This window comes from Petromyzon marinus, chromosome 28, assembly GCF_048934315.1.
Source record: "Petromyzon marinus isolate PM22_M1 ecotype Great Lakes invasive population chromosome 28, UKy_Petmar_22M1.pri1.0, whole genome shotgun sequence".
In the NCBI taxonomy this organism is placed as follows: domain Eukaryota; kingdom Metazoa; phylum Chordata; class Hyperoartia; order Petromyzontiformes; family Petromyzontidae; genus Petromyzon; species Petromyzon marinus.
The window spans coordinates 5,684,836-5,699,917 of NC_133694.1; the positions used below are offsets into that span (position 1 = coordinate 5,684,836).

Below are 15,082 nucleotides of genomic sequence, written 5' to 3' on the forward strand. Positions count from 1 at the left end.
AATGTGCATTTTGAAAGTCTCACGGATTCACGAGTCGCGAGCGTGCGTGTGTGCTCGCGAACAGCACTTGCCCCCTAAAGTCTGTCAAGGCTATACCGGGGGGACCTTTGTCTTTGTCGTGGAGGTATAAGCTGAGTTCATTGACTCCCATCCTCAATGGGGTCATTTGTTCCATGCCAAACAACAACATTGTAATTTTGATTTAAAGCTTTCGTGACTGCAGGGATTCATATTCTTGGTTCTATCGGTAAAGTCACGTAGAAGTGAAACAATAAAAAAAAATCTTGCTGTGGTTTTCACACCTGATGATGATTGCTTGTGTTGCAGTCGAAACGTCGTGAGAATTTTATTGTTTTATGTTTATTATTTTATTGTTTCCCTTCTACGTGACTTTACCGAAAGAACCAAAAATATATATAACAATATTGTACACAATAGGAATGTACTCACTATATCACATTGTAAAAAATGCTAAAGTTATGACAGGTCAAGCTTATTCCAAATAACTTTTTTTTAAAAATACATGTGGATATATAAATTGATGTCGGTTGAAAAATCATCCGTTATGTCAAGGGGGAGCTCTTTCCAATCATTGGCTGATACGTAAAACAAAGCAACATTCTCCCGTGTCACAATGTATACGCGTGTGTCTTTTATAAAGCGATTTTATTATTACCACGGTCCATTCTACCGATGTGCAGCGGCTGTTGGCTGTATTCGTTGAGTTTGTGTCCAAGCTCTCTCCGTCCCGTCGGTGCAGATCCTCCGATTATAACGTACGGTGCGGAAGAAGTTCAAGGAACATGCGTACGATGCACAGTGATCTTAGAGCGACGTGTGTTGTATGGAGAGCGGCGGTGTAGCGGTTAGCGCTACGCTGCTCTACGAACCCCGGCCACCCGAGTTCGATTCCCGCTCACGGCCACCAACGCCAGCAAGGATTTTCTGAACCACCGGGTCCTAGGCCTCCCCATAGGTCGACTCAGTCTAAAATGAGTACCTCGTGTGGTGTGTAAACACCGCCACTGGGGAGACAAAGGCGGCCGGGGCGTGGTGCTGCCCCCGCTCCGCCCGCCCCGACAGGTGCTCGCGAACAACACTTGCCCCAACAGTCTGTTGAGGCTACGCGGGTGACCTTTGTTTTGAGTGCGGTAGCGTTGTGGTGATCGCGCTGCGCTCCGAAGCCCGTCCCGTGTTCAATTCCCCACCACCGCGGCTGACAAGGCTCTTGGGGCAAGTGCTGTTATGCGAGCACCTATGAAGGTAGCCACGGCACACAAGGCGGTGGGTCCGGCCAGCACCACGCCCGGCCGCCTTTCTCCCCTCTAAATGTGCGATGTTTACACATCGCACCAGGTCACGCATTTAAGGCTGAGTCGACCTAGGGGAGGGAAGCCCCGGGGCCCGGTTCAAATGGTCGCCACTGTTATTGGTCGCGAGCAGGGGAATCGAACTCGGATGGCGCCAGGTTCGTAACGCAGCGCGCCCCCTGCACACACAACACACCGACACATCGACACAACACACACAACACATCGACACACACACACACAACACACCGACACACACACACACAACACACCGACACACACACAACACACCGACACACACACAAAACACCGACACACACAACACACTGACACACCGACACACACACAACACACCGACACACACACAACACACCGACACACACACAACACACCGACACACACACACACACACAACACACCGACACACACACAACACACCGACACACACACAACACACCGACACACACACAACACACTGACACACACACAACACACCGACACACACACAACACACTGACACACACACACTTAACACACCGACACACACACACAACACACCGACACACACAACACACCGACACACCGACACACACAGAGAGAGGCACGCGCACAGCACAATACGCAGAGTGTTAGCCTGCACGCGAGCTCTCTGCGTCTCTGCGTCTCTCGGCGTCGATCCTGAGGTTTTCTCCGCACGGACACGCGCTGAACCGACTTATCCGCAGCCTGCCTCGCCATTGGGTGCTCGGCTATTTTTTTCACGACTACCCCCACCACCCACCCACCCATCACCACCACCACCACTCCCCCCTTCCACCCACCAGCAACCACCGCAGACTCCAACTCATCGGCGTAACTCGTGACGATCACTGCCTCATTGGCTGGCGGGCTACGAGGGTGTTGCGATAACTTCGCGCGACCCGAACAAGCCCGGCCGCACACGCCGATCCTCCCTCCTCCCGCGCGGGTTGGTGTCCAGCAACGCCCCGTGTCGCTGCTGCAGTGAACACACTCACACAGAGAGAGAGGAGGCCACAGAGTATTCTAGCCAGGCAGTGAACACTCACACAGAGATAGGAGGCACACTCTAGGCCAAGCAGTACATGCTCACACACACACACAGATAGCGCGAATTCCATACAAGCCTCCATCATCATCCCCATCACGGCAACCGCGCAAGCATACGCGTACACAGTAGACGCGGCGCCTTACAAATTTCACGTGTACAAAAAGGAAAGAGGCTCACTTGCAGCGGCTGCAATTCACGCAGACAGAGACGTGCCCAGGAGCGACAGCCGACACGGCCGGGTTGCGCAGCGGTGCGACTGACGACGCCTGTCTATGGCTACCTTCGCGAGCAGAGATGTCGACGGCTTGGTGGACATGGGCTCGGATCAATCGAGCCCGGAGCGCGACAGGGAGAGCCCCGACTGCAAACCGCCCCTGGGGATCAACTGCGTTACAGGCGGCGGAGGAGGAGGAGGAGGCGGCGGCGGCGGTGTCGATGCAGACGGCGGCAAGACGGACCCCTCGCAGAAGCCGCCCTACTCCTACGTGGCGCTCATAGCCATGGCGATCCGCGAGAGCTCGGACAAGCGGCTGACCCTCAGCGGCATCTACCAGTACATCATCTCGAAGTTCCCCTTCTACGAGAAGAACAAGAAGGGCTGGCAGAACTCCATCCGCCACAACCTCAGCCTCAACGAGTGCTTCGTGAAGGTGCCTCGCGAGGGCGGCGGCGAGAGGAAGGGAAACTACTGGACGCTTGACCCCGCGTGCGAGGACATGTTCGAGAAGGGTAACTATCGTCGACGGAGGCGCATGAAGAGGCCCTTCCGACCGCCGCCGAGCCCCTACTCGGCGGGGCAATTCTTCAACAACGAAGGCCCCTACGCGGGTTACCTGTCGGCCGGGCCGGGCAAGTACCTGCAGCCCACCTTCAACTCGGCGTGGTCACTGCCGTCTCAGACCCCGGCTCACATGGCCGCCGCTGCCGCGGCCGCCGCGGCCGCCGCCAGCTACTCTTCTCCCTGCCAGAACGGGGGCGTCAATCACCACCAGCTGAGCGCCCACCACCACCACCCGCACCACCACGCGCACCACCACCCGCACCACCACCCGCACCACCACGCGCACCATCACGCGCACCATCAGCTGACGGCGCACCATCATCACCAGCAGCAGCAGCAGCAACAACAACAGCAGCAACAGCAGCAGCAACAGCAGCAACAGCAGCAGCAGCAACACCACCATCATCACCACTCGTCGGCGGGAACCGGAGCGATCAGTGGCATAGGTGGTGGTGGTGGTGGTGGAGGAGGAGGTGGTGGTGGTGGTGGCATTGGCACGGGGCTCGGAGGAGGAGGAGGCAGTATCGGAGGTGGCGGTGCTGGCGGCGGTGGTGTGGTGACCTCGGGTGTTCCCGTAGTAGGTGGTGGCGGCGGATCGTCGGTACCGGGAGCCGGCGGGCATCACCTCTCCGGGCACGCGGCCGCCGCGGCCGCCGCCGCCGCCGCTGCCGCGGCCGCAGCCGCCGCGAGCTACAGCCCCTACCCTCGGGTGCCGGCCGTGTCTCTGTCGGGCGGGGTGCTCAACTCGTACGGCCACGGCTCCCATCCGCACTCGCACCAGCAGCTGAGTCCCGGCGGGGCCGGCACCGGCGGAACGGCCAACGGGCTGCAGTTTGCTTGCTCGCGGCAGACCGACCACCTGTCCAGCATGATGCATTGCTCCAGCTACTGGGACCCGGACAAACAGCACGGTGGACTTCACAGCCGTCTCGATATATGAATATCTCGAGATCACAGTAAAGCAGGGGGGAAGGGCGGTTGGAGGGGGGGGGGGGGGTTTCCTTATACTAATTATTATAATTGATGTTGTTGATGGGTAATAAGTAATGTCCTCATCTGTAGGTGCCTTACAGGGTTGACGGTAGGGGAAGGATGGATAGGGAGAGGATGATAGGAGTGGGGAGGATGTCAGTATGGAGAACCTGGTCGAGGATGAGTCGCGTGTGCGTGGCTGCGGAGGTGGTTTTGCGCCACGGGACAGTCACGTAGCTACATTTTGATTTGAAGCTTTCGTGACTGCTGTAATTCATATTCTTAGTTCTTTCGGTAAAGTCACGTTGAAGGTAAAAAAAATAAAATAATAATATATATGTATTGTTTTATATATATTTTATTGTTTCCCTTCAACGTGACTTTACCGAAAGAGCTAAGAATATAGTCACGTAGCTGTTTGCGTGATTCAACATTCAACTCGTGCCAAAACAGCAACACCTAAATCACTCTTTCCGTGCCGCCAAAAAAACGTAATGCTCAACTTTAGTTTTTTGTTTGTTACCGGCAACTGCAAGCAGATTCGCATACATAGTTCAGTATGTGTATATATATATACACACATATATTGGCAAACATAGCATAAACGGGCTCGGTCGCATCTTGGGTTACATCCAGTGGAGTCAGATTGTGTGGACCTAATCACGCAGGACGAGGAATCAGTGCTTCATTTCAGCCGGAACGGTCCCGAACGCTGTTCCGTGAATTATCTTGGAATCTCGCCACATCCATCATCTCACCTTGATTGTTTCCTCGTGCTCCTGCAGTATTGAATATCCCGTTTTCATATGATTATATGAATAAACGGTATAATGACAATAACGCAATACGGTGATACGGGGTTATTATGCAAAGGCGCTGTATCCTCGTACTCTAGTGGAAGTCGTAGTGCCTTAACTCCGATACATCTCCCGACTACAAAGCAGATAGCCAGCCAGCCTGCCTGTCCAGCAGCGTTCCGGAGAAACAAACAAACAGACAGACATACTATCGAGTGACAAATGAAGCCTTGACGACAATGAACCAACAACAACAACGTCAAGAACATTGGAAGACATTGGTGTGCTGTTGCGGGAAGCGTTTGGACCGATGGATTCCCTTTGTGACGGGCGCACAGATGATAGGGGCTGACCATATTCCTAAAAAAGAGCGAATGTTACATTATTATTACTTTGTGATACCCCTGACTTCGAAGTGGTCGATGTGTGTTTTATTTTGTTTTTAAAAGAAGTTAGGTGTTATGCTCGGACAATGACATTCCAGTTTGACCTTACCTCGGGAAGTGAGAGAAATGTTAGTCCGGCTTCTTAAAGTTGCTTTAATTATTTCTTTCGCCCTCTCGTCCCAAACAAAGAAGCGATGCCGTCATTCCATAACCAACTGTAAGTTTCATTTTCGCTTTACCTTTTCACTCCCTTTGTCCACGTAAAATATATTCACCGTATCATTATATCCTTTATTGAAAGGATGCATTTTTTTATTTTTTACATATATATAACAATTAGAAATGCCACGATGTGTTTTGTTGGTGACACGCCATCGTTTCAAAACGTGTTATTCTATACTTCCTGTTCAAAATGTGAATCATTATTTCGGTAGAATATGGTCGCCGTTTCATATATAGTATTGTATACTAACCACTCATGATAACCACACTCAATGAACGTGCTTGCACCTCCTGACACGCGCACTGTGCTCCGAACGGGAGCCTCATGGATGTGATGAGAAATGCAGTTCAGTTTTTTTTTATCAACACATTATTTACCACTTAATATTGGCACAAGATTTTCCTCTTCTTGTTATTGTTTTTAATCTGGATAACAACATATATACTGTTTAAAAACCACACACACAACAACCCATGAAACCGGGCTCAGTATATTATTATTTAGTAAAGCCTATCGTTAGGGGCTTTATAAAGAGTTAGAGATCCAATTTGTTTAAATCCGATTCGCTGTGGTTAATCGTTTTTAGGTCCACGAGAAGGCGGTACTTTTTACGAATATGTATCTATGCGAATATAAATATATTTAAAGATGTTGATGTATGATAACAGAATTCACTTAACGTGTATTATTAAAAAGAAAAACGCAGTTTCAATTCGCCCACGATCGTAAAGATGATGATGATAATCTTGTTTGTGTTGTCTTCTTCGTAAATGTGTAGGGGCTCTTCTACTGCAGTCGCATTGTTATCACAGCACTTTTGTTATATATCTTATAAGAAAAAGCCTCAAATTCCACTTTTGTACAAATTCTAATAATAATAAAAACATGTTTTCTCTACCCAGATATTATCGCGTTTTTTTAAATTGTGTCCTTAATATTTTTGCTTGACGCAAGAGGGCGCTCAAACTCATTGTCACATCGAAACATTACCGGCAATAAACAATAGTCATCTCGATCATCACCATCAGCAGAACAACAATGATTGTCACGGCACATATTCAATCCACTGCTGGACGAAGGCCCTCCCCACGGAATGGAGGCGGTTATTTGATCGCAGCCTCCGTTATACTCGAGTGTAGATTGTTCTCCCGCTGTGAATACAACAATAATCATAACAGCACGCGTTTATATTGCGTCCATAACATCGGCTTTTAGCCTTTGGGCATCCTCCCTCCACCTTCCTTGTGGCAGCTGCCCCTGTATCGTCACGTTAACCAAGTCGCTGTAAGTCGGAGCGTGCCACGATCGTATTGTCGAGCAGTCGTAGTAGGCAAACTTCTTTTCGAATTGTATGGTGCTATAATTTGCGATGTCTGTGTTAGTTGAAGTGTATAAACATTGTCGGCTTATTTCACGGATGGTACGAGAGATTAATGTGTGTCTGTGTGTGTGGCAGAGATTAATATTATTGTTGGCTGCAGAAGTTTAAATAATTAACTTTTGCGTAAATCAATGATTGCAAATACTTTGCTTCCTAATGCTGTGTGTGTGTGTTCAACGCTAAATGTATATAATCTTTTTCCAAGTTGACATATGCATGTATCGTATATATTTACACACACCTAATTTATCTTATATACATACATATAACAGACATATGCTCAAGTACAATTGTAATTGTGTGACTCGTAATTCATTTGCAATCACTGTTGTAATCGTAAATTCAGTTAAGGGTACTCCGTATAGCCCTAATTATAACTAACCCCCCCCCCCAATTTTTTTGCCTTAATAGGTGCTCGCTAACAGTAGCTGTCCCCCTACAGTCAATAACTCTCAATGTCAAATCTTTGTCAGTACAAAGAGAGACTGGCAGGCGCGCGCGATATACTTTGTAATTCGCAAGTCTCAATCTATATACCGTATATATTGTTTATTTTTGGTTAACTGCATTCGCATTAGACGCGAGGTCTCCTTGGATTATAAGTCACGATTTTACTCGGGATTCGTCTCACAATGTTCATTTGGAAGAATGCCGGGTGATATATGGCCCGTCAAGTTATCTGTTTATATACCTATATGTGTGTGTGTGAACCGTGCGGCTGTGATGATGCGTTTCGAGAATTGTATTAATATACTCACGATTATATATATACATTGTACAATTGTATGTACAATGTATATATACATAATGTAATGGTAAATGTTGTAGGTTTACGCTCCATCACACCGGTGTGCTGTACTAGTTACGAATTGCCATGTTCTGTTTACGTGAAAAACCTTATTAATTAGACCCCTTACTAGTTCGGCTGTGTCGGACGGTGGCGGGTTTAACGAGACATTTATATTTTTACGCGATCTAACCCAAAAAAACCCTCTATTATGGAGTAAATACATATTTTAATCACGGTTTCGGAGAAAACAAACAGCACCGTTACAGTTGTAACGATAGCGTTAAAATTGTAAAAGATGCATACGCCAATAGCTAATCACATTTTCTGGAATTGGCCAAGGTTATTATGACAACTCCGTCGTGGAAAGGAGACGATATCAAAAATGCATGGAATAATTGTCATACGCGTGTCATACATCGCCGATCGCTCATCCGAATGTAACCCTAACCTTCGCATAATTTTGACAGTGGAACATAGGAAAGACATGCATTTACATGTGATGTATGGTTTAACTTAGCCTCACGCAATAGAGGAAACGTCGATCACAGCGCCAAACATTATACATCCCGTGATATGGCAAACACAAGTCGTGATCTGTCTTGCACCCATAGTCTGTTAAGGCTATACGGGGGACCTTTGGCTTTGTCTATGCAGAAGGGTCATTGCCCGAAACGTCACCGAATTTATTTAAGTGCAGTATTATTGATTACTGTGTTGCGTGTTTTTGTTATACTGTGTGTACATCATCATCATGTACGTGTTTGGGCAGGTTTATATAACAGCACGTGTTGACAAACTAATTCAGAGCACGTAGGATAATCGTTTAGCTAAAGGCATGATATTTATACCGGCAGAGGTGCGAACGATAGATTATAATAGTTGACCTCTTATATTATCTTCCAATATTATCCGATCGACAAGTTATTTGTTTTTTGCAAAGAACTTACCGTGCGCACAGATGTGTCGTGTTTATCCTGGAGCAATCTGATGAGCTTTAAAGCTATTTTTTCATCGATATTCAATAGGGTCCGGATCATCAAGTTAGATTTGACAACAAAAATGCATACTCTTAGGTTCTTTCGGTAAAGTCACGTAAGAAGAACCAAAGAGGAAAGAACGAACCAAAGAGTATGGATTCCTGCAGTCACGAAAGCTTCAAATCAACAAAAATGCAGCCAATGACACGAGAGTTGAGATCGAGAAATGTTAGGCATGTCACCAAACATATGCGTAAATATTAATTCGTAAAAGATAATTATGTTTTTGCTTATACACGTGGCGCCTTTACGGCACACAATCTATCACCCGAAGCGTCATCATCACACTCATGAAACATAAACATAGTCTACATAGATAATTATACATTACAATCAGAGAGACAGAAATATATATACTGTATATATGTTCCACTATTCATATGTTTGGAATATAAAAAATAAAAGCACTTTTGGCTGTGGATAACGCATGCTAGTTCAAATTGCACCCGTACGCAAATTGAAAAGTGCAAGCTTGGGCAAGGCTGCACTCGCAAATATTAAAATATGTAAATTAATTGTGCATAAAGTAGTTCTTAATGACATTGTTTAAGAAAAGGTGGGCCATAGAATGTGACGTTACAACTGTTCAATTTTACGTTAGCGATGGGACCGGAATGGCAAGGACAGGAAATAGCACAACGTATATTATTTCAAGATACCAATAGTGTATTGTTGGATATATCATTAGCACAATGCTATCTTTTTCAAAACGTAATTTTGGTACGCAGTTACAATCTGTGATATTATTGCGAGATTGTAATTCTCGTTTAGTCCGGTATAGGTTGCATTGCCGTTATTTTATTATATTAGCGTGTGTTTGTATACATGTACGTACGTACCCGTGCCGTGTTTGCCTTTATAGGTGCTCGCTAACACTACTTGCCCCAAAAGTCTATTGAGGCTATACGGGGGATCTTTGTCTTTGTACCGTTCCGACCCTTCATAGGTGCTCGCTAACAGCACTTGCCCCAACAGTCTGTTAAGGCTGTACGGGGGATCTTTGTCTTTTGTGTGTGAACGTGTCTTTTTGTGTATGTGTGGATGTGTGCTTGTTTGTGTATTTGTGTGTGTGTGTGGGTAGCGGTAGTGTAGTGGTTTGCGCACTGCGCTACGCACCCGGATCCCTGAGGTCGCTTCTCGTTTGCTGTTAACATTAGTGGCGATTCGCTGGACCACTTCAAGGGAGACAAAGGCGGTCGGGAGTGGTGCTGGCCACACAGTACCCTCGTGCGCCTCTCCAGCCTTTAGAGGTGCTCGCTATACAGCACTTACCCCAAACATCGATTAAGGTTATACGGGGATTCATCTTATTTTGTTTTATTGTTTAATTCTCATTCTACGTGACTTTACCCAAAGAACCAAGAAGATGAATCCTTGCAGTCACGAAAGCTTTAAATCGAAATCTATACGGGGATCTTTGTCATTGTGTGCATGCATGTGTATATTGCAGTGCACGTACTGAATGTGTGGTCGTGTTTGTGTGCATGTGTGTGTGTATGTGTCTGTACGGGCCTTATTAGATGCTTATACGGGTATATTTATATTTACGTATGTGTGTGTGCATATATGTTTTAGACGATTAGGAAGCTTTATTCACACACACACACACCTGTAATCATTGCTATAATGTTTGTGTTTGCATACGTGGTCATTATTACGTGCGAGCTAACATCACTTGCCCCAGCAGCCTCTGTCGACTTTACGTGTGTTATTTGTATTTACAGTCGTGTGTGTTTATATATACGTGTGCTTTATACGATCAGGAAGCTATACTCCCACACACAAACGGAACCCTGGCTAGATATGTGTGTGTGTTTGCATACGTGGCCCTTATATGCCAGCTGGCAAGTCTCTGTAGACTTAACGGATGATATTTGTATTTACATATAACGTGTGTACATGTGTCTGTATGTGTGTACACGTGTGTGTGTGTTTCAGGCGGGGGGTTAGCGCGCTGCGCTGCGAACCCGGCATCCAGAGTTCCATTCCCGCTCACGGCCAGCACCAGTGACGATTATTCGAACCGGTCCTGGGCCTCCCTTAGGTCGACTCAGCCTCAAATGAGCACCTGGCGCGGTGCGTAATAAACATCGCCGCTAGTGAGACAAACACGGCCGGGCGTGGTGCTGGACACCCACCCCCTCGTGTGCCATTCCGGCCTTCATAGGTGCTACTCGCTCACAGCGCTTGCCCCAACAGTGCGTTAAGGCTATAAGTGGGGATCTTTGTCTTTGCTGTGGGGGTAGGTGGGGGGGGGGGGCAGGTGGGGGGGGGGGAGCAGGTGGGGGGAAGGGGAAGTAATACAAATAAAACAAATATCCCCCATATAGCCTGTAACAGACTGTAGGGGCAAGTGCTGTTTAGCGAGCACCTATGAAGGTCGGAACGGTACACGAGGGGGTGGGTGGCCAGCACCACGCCCGACCGCCTTTGGCTCCCCAGTGGCGATGCTTACACACCGCACCAGGTACTCATTTCAGGCTGAGTCGACCTAGGGGAGGCCCAGGACCGGTTCAGATAATCGTCACTGGGTGTTGGCCGTGAGCGGGAATCGAACTTAGGTCGCCAGGTTCATAGCGCAGCGCGCTAACCGCTACACCACCGCTCCCCACAAGTAATACACACACGCGCACGGTGAATGCTGGCTGTATGTGCACAGCACAGCGCGGGTGTTGAAGCGCAAACAACGACGGACAATGATGGAGATGCGTGGGGGGGAGGGGGGGTGACAGCCCGAGCCACGCGTACGGGGGTCCCGCTCGGCCGGTCCCCCCCCCCCCACCCCGGCTGTTGGCTCAGTGGACACGCTACATTTAGTGGCGACTGTTTTGACAAAACTTGTTGCGGTAACTTAAATTTGTAGAAGGAGCAAAGCTCGTTGTTCACCCCCCCCCCCTCTTACACCACCACCACCACCACACACCTCCTCGCCAGTCGCTTAGTTAAACAAAGACATTTCATCGCCGGTCTTTGCATGTGTTTTAGACCATGCAGCGTTGCACACTCGCTGTCTAATATGTGTACGTGTGTAGTGTGGTGTGTGCGGTGTGTGTCTGAGCGGTAGTGTAGCGGGTAGCGCGCTGCGAACCCGGAAGCCCGAGTTCAAATCCCGCTCTCGCGGACAACACCGGTGACGATTATTTGAACGGGTCCTGGGCCTCCCCTAGGTCGACTCGGCCTCAAATGTGTACCTGGTGCGGTGTGCGTAAACATCACCAATGTGGAGACAAAGGCGGCCGGGCGTGGTGGTTGGTTGGTTGGTGGTGGCCACCCATTCCCTCGTGTGCGGGCACTTGCCCCAGAAGTCTGTTTAAGCCTTTACGGGGGACCTTTGTCTCCTCTTGTTGAAGTGTCAGCCGCTAACGGCACTGCTCCCCTGGTGCTGATCACAGGGCCGTGCTGGCTGGCGCTCGCTAGCGGCGCTTGTTCTTGCAGCATGGTGCAAGCATTGAAATTCATGACCCGCGCGCCTTGAGCGTCAACAATCCGCCGGCTTTGGCGCAGTTGTACCGCCGGCGCACTCGTTTCACCGCTTTGTCCAGTAATGTAGATAGGGCTTGTGCGTAACATATGCATTTGTCTCCATTTGAATTTTGTGCAGCGTATTCCATATGAAACTGTAAGTACACATATACTGTAAGTATATGTGTGAAACTTGTGTTTAAGGCTTTAAATGGGTCTGATCCACCTTATATCAGGAATGTATTTTGCGACGTCCTCCACTATCCAGTACTCCACTATGCAGTCATGCACTCCACTAAGTTGATGCAACCACACTCCACTAAGTTGATGCAACCACACTCCACTAAGTTGATGCAACCACGCTCCACTAAGCTGATGCAACCACACTCCACTAAGTTGATGCAACCACACTCCACTAAGTTGATGCAACCACACTCCACTAAGTTGATGCAACCACACTCTACTAAGTTGATGCAACCACACTCCACTAAGTTGATGCAACCGCACTCCACTAAGTTGATGCAACCACACTCCGCTAAGTTGATGCAACCACACTCCACTAAGTTGATGCAACCACACTCCACTAAGTTGATGCAACCACACTCCACTAAGTTGATGCAACCACACGCCACTAAGTTGATGCAACCACACTCCACTAAGTTGATGCAACCACACTCCACTAAGTTGATGCAACCACACTCCACTAAGTTGATGCAACCACACTCCACTAAGTTGATGCAACCACACGCCACTAAGTTGATGCAACCACACACTCCTGCTGGCTCCGACCCTGGGGTTGTCCCCGCCAGGCTTTTGAACTGCACGGTGCCCAATGACCCTCGAGGAGGTCACCGACCCGCAGTCGTGTGTGTGTACGTGTGTGTACGTGTGTGTGTGTACGTGTGTGTGTGTGTACGTGTGTGTGTACGTGTGTGTGTGTATATGTGTGTGTTTATATGTGTGTGTGTACGTGTGTGTACGTGTGTACGTGTGTGTGTACGTGTGTGTGTGTGTGTACGTGTGTGTGTACGTGTATGTGTGTGTATATGTGTGTGTGTACATGTGTGTGTACGTGTATATGTGTGTGTGTGTACGTGTGTGTGTGGTTATGCGTGTGTGTGTACGTGCGTGTGTGTGTACGTGCGTGTGTGTGTACGTGTGTGTGTACGTGCGTGTGTATGTGTGTGTTTACGTGCGTGTGTGTGTACGTGTGTGCGTGTGTGTACGTGCGCGTGTGTGTGTACGTACGTGTGTGTGTGTACGTGCGTGTGTGTATGTGCGTGTGTGTGTACGTGTGTGTGTGTACGTGTATACGTGTGTGTACGTGTGTGTGTACGTGTGTGTGTGTACGTGCGTGTGTGTGTGTGTAGGTGCGTGTGTGTGTACGTGTGTGTGTGTATGTGCGTGTGTGTGTGTACTTGTGTGTGTACGTGTGTGTACGTGTGTACGTGTGTGTGTGTACGTGTGTGTGCGCACGTGTATGTTTGTGTGTATGTGTGTAGGTGTGTGTACGTGTGTACGTGTGTGTGTGTACGTGTGTGTACGTGTGTGTGTACGTGTGTGTGTGTACGTGTGTACGTGTGTGTGTGTACGTGTGTGTGTACGTGTGTGTGTACGTGTGTGTGTGTGTACGTGTGTGTGTGTACGTGTGTGTGTGTACGTGTGTACGTGTGTGTGTGTAGCGATAGTGTAGCGGTTAGCGCGCTGCGCTATGAACCTGGCGACCCGGGTTCGATTCCCGCTCACGGCCAACACCAGTGAGGATTATCTGAACCGGTCCCGGGCCTCCCCTAGGTCGACTCAGGCTCAAATGAGTACCTGGTGCGGTGTGTAAACATTGCCACTAGGGAGACAAAGGCGGTCGGGCGTGGTGCTGGCCACCCACCCCCTCGTGTACCGTTCCGGCCTTCATAGGTGCTCGCTAACAGCACTTGCCCCTAGAGTCTGTTAAGGCTATATGGGGGATCTTTGTTTTTTGTTTTGTGTGTGTGTGTGTACGTGTGTAAGTGTGTGTGTACGTGTGTGTGTACGTGTGTGTACGTGTGTGTGTGTGTACGTGTGTGTGTGTGTACGTGTGTGTGTGTACGTGTGTGTGTGTGTACGTGTGTGTGTGTACGTGTGTGTGTGTACGTGTGTACGTGTGTGTGTGTACGTGTGTGTGTGTGTACGTGTGTGTGTACGTGTGTGTGTACGTGTGTGTGTGTACGTGGTGTGTGTGTGTACGTGTGTGTGTGTACGTGTGTGTGTACGTGTGTGTGTGTACGTGTGTGTGTGTAAGTGCGTGTGTGTGTACGTGCGTGTGTGTGTACGTGTGTGTGTACGTGTGTGTGTGTGTACGTATGTGTGTGTACGTGTGTGTGTGTACGTGTGTGTGTATGTACGTGTATGTGTGTGTGTACGTGTGTGTGTGTGTGTACGTGTGTGTGTGTACGTGTGTGTGTAGGTGTGTATGTGTGTAGGTGTGTGTGTGTACGTGTGTGTGTGTACGTGTGTGTGTGTACGTGTGTGTGTGTGTGTACGTGTGTGTGTGTACGTGTGTACGTGTGTGTGTATGTACGTGTATGTGTGTGTGTGTACGTGTGTGTGTACGTGTGTGTGTGTGTACGTGTGTGTGTGTGTGTACGTGTGTGTGTAGGTGTGTGTGTACATGTGTGTATGTGTGTGTGTACGTGTGTGTGTGTGTGTACGTGTGTGTGTGTACGTGTGTGTGTGTACGTGTGTGTGTGCGTGTGTGTGTGTACGTGTGTGTGTGTACGTGCGTGCGTGTGTGTACGTGTGTGTGTACGTGTGTACGTGTGTATGTGTGTGTGTGTACGTGTGTGTGTGTGCGTGTGTATGTGTGTGTACGTGTGTGTACGTGTGTATGTGTACGTG

At 48.6% G+C, this 15,082-nt stretch overlaps 1 protein-coding gene across 1 annotated transcript; it reads left to right on the forward strand.

The window, feature by feature from the left end:
• Nucleotides 1–2,148: 2,148 nt before the first annotated feature.
• Nucleotides 2,149–6,435, forward strand: LOC116946948 (uncharacterized). The gene has a single exon (XM_032962237.2). The coding sequence runs from the start codon at nucleotides 2,652–2,654 to the stop codon at nucleotides 4,098–4,100; it is 1,449 nt and encodes a 482-aa protein (XP_032818128.2). The 5' UTR covers nucleotides 2,149–2,651; the 3' UTR covers nucleotides 4,101–6,435.
• Nucleotides 6,436–15,082: the final 8,647 nt, after the last annotated feature.

Bases quoted from the DNA above. Each gene is read 5' to 3' on its own strand.
- LOC116946948 (XM_032962237.2), top strand. From the start codon at position 2,652: ATGGCTACCTTCGCGAGCAGAGATGTCGACGGCTTGGTGGACATGGGC.